Here is a 9,361-nt window from a genome sequence, read left to right as displayed (position 1 = left end):
TGTACATCAAGTTCATCCCCTCATGGCAAAGGCACCTCCTGACAGCTGTCTGATCAGTGTAAGTGTAAATCAGAAAAATGCAGAGTCTAAAGAAAAAAATGTTTGAAATAAGAAAAAAAAAGTGTGTATAATGAAATAAAATATCCAGATGAGTTTTTTTTCGTAATAAGAAACTGAATCGTAATAATTCATTAAATTAGTCAGTAATTAGATTTATTTGTACATTTAACTCCATTACTTATTTCTGAATTAGTTATTGAAATGTAACAATTTGGGGCCCCGTCACACAAATCAGAAGTCTTTGATTTAATTATTGTTTAGCTGATTTATCATGATGGAAGTGTAATTTCTTTTGTCTCAATCAAAGGCAAGGAAAACATATATTCACTTATAGATTTAAGATTATAGGTTAAATACATTGTCATTATTTAGTTACATCTGATATTAAAATAAGTGTGACAGAGGCCTCAAAATGGCAACATTTCCATTTAAGAGGACTTTGCCTTTGATACAGCTAAAAACATGCTGGATTATGTAATGTCTAGGTCGTAAAACTCCAAATAATCAAATAACTAGCCCACAAATTTAAATCCACTTTCAATTTCAGAATATCTAATGTTTCTAAGTGAGAAGTTTGATGGTCTTTACAACGTAGATGCAGAAATGTAAGAGGATCACAGCATAATATTGCTTCAAATGCCAATGCCCAAAAACAGACGAAATCCGGTGTTGTATTTGGTTTATTTCATTGATTTCATCTCCTGTCTTATAAACCACAGTCAGCAAAGCAGTCTTTAAGTCACAGAGACAAACCTGATTGTTTTCATTTTTCCTTTCTTACTACTTTGTTAAAGTCTCTTCTTTTTCTTCTGATCTAAAATCTTAAAACTCAAAGCAGGATACTTGGAGATGAATGTGATTCTGTAGGAAGTAGCCCCACGCAAGAATGCACGATGAGGGCTGAGCCAGTGACGCAGGTGAGGCCTGCTGAACCACAGAGCTCAGTGACGGGTGATGATGGGAACTAATGTGGTGACTGCGTCGGCAGCCGCTTATACAGACTGTGTGGTGTGTGTTCCTGGTTGACTTCCAGTCCACAAGTTCATTACTTTCAGCAGGGAAATGCAACACTAAGGACAACTGATGCAGAGGGGTGAGGTGGGTGTGGCAGGAAAGAAAGAAGGGGGCTGCTGCTGGGGTACGTTGGTAATGAAGAGGGTATGGTGTAGTGAATGTGTGTGTGTGTGTGTGTGTGTGTGTGTGTGAGGGTAAGGCTGTGTCCCCCCCCCCTCCCCCCTTTTTTCTCCCCACCTCACCAAGGCTAAGGCAAAAAAAAAAATGCCAACAGAATTAAAAACATCAAATTAAAAAGCAGGAGCAGAAAAAAAAGTTTAAAAAGCTAAATAAGCAAAGCTGCAGCCCCGGAGAGGAGGCACGTCCATGGTGATACTGCACAAAAAAAAAACAAACAAACAAAAAAACAAAGAGAAAAACCCAATAGAGGCCCTCTTCTCACGAGAGAGGCGCCTTTACCAAAACAGCACCACAATGACATTTACGTCAATGACGTCCATAATCTCTGAAGTAACACTGCACCAGGTCGTGTGACTGACCACACCTGTCCATCATGCTGCAGACACTGGGGAGGCTGGCAGTTGCTTGACCTTGGTTTGAGGAGGCTCGTGAGGTACCTGAGCGAGATTTAGGACGCTGACTAAAACTTAACACAGTGAGCATGAGGAGGTACATTACTTTAACTCGCTTTATCTTCGTTAAACAAAATCAAACCAAACATGTCTGGCTATAAAATCTAAATAAAGCTCAAGGACAGAAGAAATTAAAGCAACCTTGCAGAAGGTTTGTCCGTGAAAGTGAAAAATGGTCCAAATAGTGAGGCGGCTGATGATATGTGATGAGTCACATCACCTAAAAGTTCTCTAAACCTACAGAGCTGTGTGCTCGAAGGGTATCTTGACTGCCCCTCACTCAAGTGTGGTAAGCAACTGGGGTCGACTTCTATTCATGTTTTCCAGAAAGCAGAAAAACACAGATTGGCACACAAGAAGGAAAAAAGAAGAAGAAGAAAAAAGAAACTGCATTTTGAAGAAGGTCAATAAGTCTTTGCAGGGCTTCTGTCATTTGTTGACTTCACTTGGAGAAGATTTGGACGTATTCATTAGCAGAGAGTTTAGACAATCACAGGGAAACCAAATTAATTGATATCTTTCCTGTCTCTGGCTTAAATGGCAGGGGTAAAAATGCATCCTTCTATAGAGAAAGAAGGCATTACACTACTATGAACTGAAAAGGGGTATTTGTATTGCTATACTAGGGCACCTTTGGGTGCTGCAGGTCCAACTGTCTCAAGCTATTGATGCCATGCTGCTATTGCCTTCAAACGTCGGGGAGGGGCTTGAGGCTGAATCATGGGAGGCTTTTATTGCTTTGCAGGGCAGGTAGGCAGGTACTGCAGGACCAATCCAGCCCTACTCTCACTGTGCTAGATAGAAGGGTGTGTATCATCCAAGGGGCAATAGAGGTTTTTCCCTTTTTACAGGAGGTAAGTTAAAAAACAGAATCAGCCATTTGAGCCACAACAAAGGGGCCTGCAAGAAAAATATATGATTATGTTTAGCACGCTGGGGAGGGATGAAGGAAGGAGAGTTCTAGCATGGCAGCAGGCATCGTTTTTGGGTATCATGTCCAAGACTATGAAGGCCCAATGTGGGGCACATCTGTGCTATAATCCGTTTTAGCGCACGCACTCCAGTCCATCTGGGTCCATCCCTCCACACGTCTTGCTAGAGTTGCAGCAAAGTCGTGAAACTCTGTCCTTCGGCTGCAAGACGGCCATTAAAATGAATTCACACAACGGGGTCCAGCGGAGGGCGAGCCCGTGTTGTCTGGACCAGTGACTGTGTTTCAACAGTGTGTGTTGTCCTTCGGGCGACTCACTCCTCGTCTTGCCACTTCTAGGTTCGCTGGAGTCACGGTCCACTCAGGTAGTGATGCTGAGTCGCGAGGAGGAGCCCCAGTGATCGGTGGGTACCACTTCTTTAAAATAGAACCTCTATTCTTCTGTATACGCTATTTAAATATACACACTCCTCAGCACAGCCAAGTCTACAATCATTAGCTTCATAATAAGAATATGAATAAACAATGAGGATAATAATAATATATATATATATATATCGTCGTTCGTAGCATGAGTTTTTGTCAGCAGCCATCACTAGAACATTCAGGGAGGTAATTGCATATGTACAACAAAAACATCATATACATCCCAGAGCTCGAAGCTCAAGGTCAGAAGTCATGTGTGGTGGTTTTGTTGGGGAGGGGGGTGATGAATGCTGGTGTGTTATCTGAGCCTCTTCTCCGCTGAATAGATGGACATGTAGTAGTCGTTGCTGCCGACCGCCAAGTGGGGCTGCAGGGAGACAAAGAGACGACAGTCAGTTAGATGTGTGTGTCTTCACAGAAAGTGAGTGTGAACTGAAGAAAACACAATGTCTCGACCAAATGCCTTTAGAATATTCACCCGTTTCTTCAGAAGCCTATGGGTGCTGCCATGACAGATAACTACTTCTGCCGGCGGTTTTCTGGGTGCCTTGCAAACGGCATGACTGACCGCCGCTGCCAAGCTAGCCCGAAACAACTAGCTTTATGTCATAAATGCTAAATTGTTCTTTAAATGAGCCATTGTTGGTTGCCACAACAATTCAAGAAAATTGAAGGTTTATTCAGAAACTTCTTGTGTAGAACATCAACAACTTCGACTAACATGTCCGTGCCCTGCCATGCCGAGGAAGGAGGAACGGCGACTAGTGTGTCTCGTGGCTTTGAGACTAAAATAAATATTTGGGTTTATGAATATCTTCCACAAAACAGCTGCCGCCTGTCTCCACGACTCCACTTTCCTTCAGCATTATCCACGATGTATGTTTAGCTTGATTGACGCTTTGGCTGGGCTCTACGAGAGGTGTATGAATCGTGACTCATCCAGATCTTTAACCCAGGTCTTTAAAATAACCTGTGAGTCGCAAATCTCTAGTATCATTAACTCGAATCACTTGAGTCCTAATATAATCAAATCTAAAATGATAAATAGCGTCAGGCAGAGCTGTATACCTTGCAAGCTCACAGCCCACTAGCCCGCGAGCCGATGCTGCAAACACTCACCATCATAGCTCGCGAGCTGCAGACGTTTCCGGCATCGTGGCTCGCGAGCTACGATGATGAGTGTTTGAGTGGGAAACACAGCAGCAGACTTCAGAAATACAAACTTGATGTGTTTTTTTCAACATTACGTTTCCTATTTTGTTACTGTGCAGGCAGTTGTCTGCTTATGTGCTTTGTGATTGCATAATTCTTTGCCTTGAGCACCTTTAGAAAGATAATCAACTATATCGATGTAGCCAACGTCGGACCATTGCTTCATGTCATCTACCCACTCTGTGAGAACTGACGGGTGAGGCACTGTTACAGAACTGTCCTCACGACTTTTCCAAACATCCATACTGTGTATCCCCCTCTGATTTTTTGCCCATTCTGTCGCTTTCTTTGTGTTAAAAGCCAATTTTTAGAGCGAGCATGACAGCTACGGTAGCATAAACACAGAGTTCAACCAGTTCAATCAGAAGAGCATAAACAACTACCGCTATGAACCATGGGTAAACTTGCGAAGTCAGGAATAAGGTGAATAGTCCATGTCAGTGTTACCTTCAAACAAAAATGAAGAGAAAATAAAGTCTAAAAACCTGTGTAGAGCTGAAGGACACTGCAGAGTTGGATTATAATTGTTCACCACACAGTATTTTGTTCCACTGTTCTTCCCATTATATACTTTTAATAATAGATGGAATTAAGTGCAGCTTTAATTTCATACTGAAGTGGAATTTTGAAGTACCTACATTGAGTATTTCAATTTTATGTTCCTCATACTACACGTGGTCAGTTTTTACATCATCAGGTATAATTCACAGATTAAACCACCCAAATTCCACAGAACTGGTAGCAGTTATGACATATTTGTTAATGACTGGCCTGGAGGTACCACTGCATGAACACTATTGTGGTCAGAGACAAATAAGTGCTACCTTACCCAGTAAGGATGGAAGGCTAAACAGCTGATGGCCCCAATCCTTTGTCCCATGAAGCCGTCATAGTACTTTATGTTGCTGATCACATCGCCGTTAGCATTGTAGACGGCTATGAACTGGTTCATTGATCCACTGGTGGGCAGGAGATAAAAAAGACAGAGTGAGAGGAGCAAGAAGTGGCAGAATGTCTCTGCTTTAAACATCACAGCTACCGTAAGCTGCTGAGTGTGCTGCATTGGATTTCTTTTCTCTTTCTGGTTGCATTTCAGATGTTTTGTCCAGTTAAACTTTGTTTGTTTGTCAACTCAAGTAAAATGCACAGACATTTTTTTCTTTTTACAGTCCTTATTTAGACATATGGAACAAAGTAAGGAAGACTGAAGAGGAAGTATGGTCTCACCAGGCAAACAGGTTGGCCTGCGGGTGGATGTCCAGGGCGGTCAACCCCTTCACTGTCTGCAGCACGTTGATGGAGTCTGGAGTCCGTGGTTCAAAGAAACGAACGTCTCCGTTAACACTGGTGGGAAATAAGTCGGTCAGTAAGTCCGTACAGGCAAACTAAACAGAAACAAGTGTGTAAATCTTAAGTGACAAATCGAGAGCGTACCTGACGCTGATGATGTGTCCGTCTGTCTCCTTCTGTAGATGAGCTTTGACTACCCAGGCACCATGCTCCCTGTAGGTCATCACCCGGCTGCACGACAGACACAACAAATGTCAGTAACGGTGGCATTTAACTGTGTCCTTCTACACAGCCTGACAGGGAAAACACCAGAGCTGTAAGACTGTGAAACCATCAGCTCAAAGCTTCAAACACAGTTACACACAACAGTTATAAAGCCAGGGGATGAATATTTATAAAAACCTTTGACATTCAGTGTGAAAGCAAAAAACTGAGGAACATTAATGACGGACAGGAAAGGAAACAAACTGAGGGAAAAAAAGGGGTGCAAAAGGAAAAACAGAGCCTACACAATCTTGTGTTGTACAGACAAAAATACATTTGTTACATTTAAAGTGAAAAATGTTGATGAGTAGAATTATTATTATCATTCCTTTGCTGTGATGAGCAGATAAACTGAGGACTGTGGATAGGATATGGATCAAAATACAAAACTGCTCAGCCAAAAGGGCAGAATCTGAGGACGCACAAACAATCAAGAACAAGAAGTTGCGTGTAGTGTATCATTAGAACCTGTGTGAACGTGCTAAAGCCCATCCTCTCATATGTCATGCGTAAAAGGGGATCAGTTTTTACTTTAGTACAAGAAACCTCCAGCAAACAGATGACAGCAGTCTAAAACAAACTGGCAGGACTCTTTGTGCTGTAACATGTAATGTAGGTGGAAGACCACTGGGTGGCACCATGGGACCACGACTTGACAAACAACAACCCTCCTGGAGAGACTAAGATGATATTCGAGCTGTCATATCAGGGCTGCATCTGAATTAACCACTTCCCATAGTGCACTCTATTAAACTTGGTCAAATACATCGTGACAGCATGTGTGACAGGAAGTGTGTTGGATCTGCCAAAATTTCAAGAAAAAAACACTTGCTGAAAATATCAAAATTGACTTTATTCTACCAGTCCTGAATAAAAGAGTTAGAGATAATATAAATTCATCATGCAGTGCAGGACTTGTACATATGAACGAAGGTGTGTTACATTCAAGCCCATGTCAAAAAAGTTTACACAATGCTAAATAAGATGATCACTGGCAGTTCATTTCTCTCCAGCCCTAATCCAGAGTCTTAAAAGGCATGATATGCAGAAATTTCCTACAAAAAACAATGGACAGACTCATACAAAAAAGAATCCCTCTCAATCATCACTCATGACCTTGTCAAAGTGTGTGAAGGTGTCTGTATGTGCAGAGATTCTGCTCTCTGCCTGTATTTTCTTATTTTCTAAGTATGTTGCTGTGAACAGTGCTGCGTAGCCCCCTGCCAATAACAGCACGTGGTTGGAGCTCTTTAAAAACGTAGCAACCAGGTTAGATCGTCTTCTCATCTCTCCCCTCAGCTCCGTCTGCGTCATGAGCTGCAGGTCTGTACTCTGTTTGACCGAGGGTGGGGCGACACACATGCACACCAGCAGAGGGGCCAACAGCAGACAGAATGAAAACTGTGCTTTCGGCTGAATTCACACAAAATCCAGCCATGCGGCTGCTCCTGCAGGGTTGTGTGCAGGTGTGTGCATGTTTGTGATACTTTGAACAAAACCACAGAGAAACAGACAGAAAATAATGTTTTGTTTCTCTGACTCACTGCTTTGTTCACTCCCTCGCTTCAGTCGCTCTCTAGCTTGCTTGACTACCCCTTTCTCCTACATCTGTGTGAGCTGGGGAGAAGAGGCCGTCTTTGAATGGTTTGTTTTTAAACAGCAACTGACAACGGCATCAGCTGCGTATTAGTATGCCTTTAAATCTGTATGTGGCCACTTTCCTGAGTGATGTGTTTTTACATCACCTGAAAAGCCTGGTTAAGCAGTGCTGAGGGGAGGAGCGACTGCAGTGACAGAGTAGGCTACAGCAACCAGGGATACGGCAGAGCCTGTGGTGTCATAAGCACTTAGACAGTGATTGTGTGATTATTTTCACTGCCAGATGGGGGAGACAAAGGTTTAGGTTTTACAGTCATTTTTAGATTCAAAGGATAAAAACCCAATTTGTGAACTGCTGCATACATGAAACATAAAAAGCATGTCATCAAGAATATTCCAAACATGACCTGTATGTGCTGTCTACTGGTCCTGCACTAATCTCAGGGGAAGGAACATAGCTGCTGAAAGATGTAACTCCATGCCTCAGGAGAAGTATTAAATTAGCTTTACTTAAAGATTTATGGGCCACTTCATGGTTTAACTGCTTTGTTTTCCCTCTTTGAGACTGAAATTAAAATAATGTTTAACCAACTGGGGCTATGTGGTGCCACCAGGGTCCATTAAAAGAGCTGGAACCCCCAAAGGGAGATTTGCAGCACATTATATGCAATAAATATAGATTAGAGAAGTGAATAATGTAGGAGTCTGTAGGAGTTAATGCTCACAGAAACAGTTGTGTGTGTTCTTGAATGTATTTGAATAATGGTGAGACGGTAAAAGGAACTGGGTAATTATTATTAACTTTAACGTTCTCCTTGATAAGAAAGAGATGTGGTCAGAGGTCGCATGGAAGATAGATGGAGAGTGTGTGTGTGTTTTACCATTCATTTGGACCCATCCTCCTGTCGAACACACGAACAGATCCGTCACCCAGGCCGGCAACGATGAGCGAGCGCTGGGAGTCACAGGACAGGCTGGTCACACAGCTGTCCGCTCCTGTCGGGATGTCCTGGTGGACACAAGCAAACACACAAATCACCACTGCAGGTTTGTAAAGAAGCCTGCCACGTTACCACTGTCATTATTCTGCTCATTTCACGCTAAACCATCTTTAAAATCATTAATCATGCGCTCTGTCAACTGCTGGCTCATTTGAAGTTGGACCGAGCATCAATATGCAGCCACAGGCGAGGCTGGGCCATTTGTACTTGTATTAAGTCCTTCAATCTTGACAATAATTAGCACGCTGAGGACCATTAGATGTGTAAAACCAAGAGAGAAAAAAAGAAAGAAGTGGAAACCACGGTAATGGTTCTGGCTCTGCCACAGGTTTCCATTAGTTTACTAATACACATGACAGCACAACATTGGTCATAATGTGAACAGCTTCACCTAAACATTTGTGAGCCCAAAGATTCCGGGTGCTGCTTCACACACAGCCTCTGAACTGTTAGGTCAAAATGTGTTGACAGACTAATGGAAAAACACTACTAGTTTTCAAGCTAGGCCATGTAACGTATTTGATAACCCATTAGCTGCTGGCAGACACTAGTTGTGTTAGCATTCAGCCACTTCCTAGCTAACATTACTTTTTGACAATGTTCCACAATATAATTGGAAAGGCCTGAATTAAATTCAAAATAAAGACGCATCAACACGTTTCTTTAAACCTGGAATGGAGAGAAACTGGATGTAATATAAGATTGATGCTGGCTAGGAAGTAGTCAGGATTCTAATGTTTGCTAATGGGTTTTCAAATATGTTGATTTATCCTCAGAAATGGCCCTCAACATTTTCACATCCATTTTATTTACAGTTGTGGATCAATCTGGAAGCAGTACACTGACAACAATTTGTCAGAATCCTTACGTTTATAAAGCTTGCATTTGAGCCCCCCACCTGAGCCTGACATCAGAGGAGGTCGCTGTGTGAC

General features: G+C 42.4%; 1 protein-coding gene across 7 annotated transcripts in view; it reads right to left on the bottom strand.

Moving 5' to 3' along the window:
• Positions 1 to 722: 722 nt before the first annotated feature.
• rptor (regulatory associated protein of MTOR, complex 1) overlaps positions 723 to 9,361 on the bottom strand; it is a 182,220-nt gene continuing 173,581 nt past the window's right edge. For all 7 annotated transcript variants that reach the window (XM_037099484.1, XM_037099500.1, XM_037099506.1 and 4 more), the window contains 5 exons: positions 8,310 to 8,437; positions 5,710 to 5,796; positions 5,503 to 5,619; positions 5,105 to 5,234; positions 723 to 3,430 (listed from right to left, as the gene is read on the bottom strand). In XM_037099484.1, coding sequence (XP_036955379.1) covers positions 3,362 to 3,430; positions 5,105 to 5,234; positions 5,503 to 5,619; positions 5,710 to 5,796; positions 8,310 to 8,437 — 531 coding nt within the window. In that variant the 3' untranslated portion in view covers positions 723 to 3,361. The remainder of the gene's footprint in view (positions 3,431 to 5,104; positions 5,235 to 5,502; positions 5,620 to 5,709; positions 5,797 to 8,309; positions 8,438 to 9,361) is intronic.

This window comes from Acanthopagrus latus, chromosome 1 (assembly GCF_904848185.1).
Source record: "Acanthopagrus latus isolate v.2019 chromosome 1, fAcaLat1.1, whole genome shotgun sequence".
Classification (NCBI taxonomy): domain Eukaryota; kingdom Metazoa; phylum Chordata; class Actinopteri; order Spariformes; family Sparidae; genus Acanthopagrus; species Acanthopagrus latus.
Note: the sequence above shows the minus strand (reverse complement) of the source record. Positions and strands in the feature narration are given on the sequence as shown.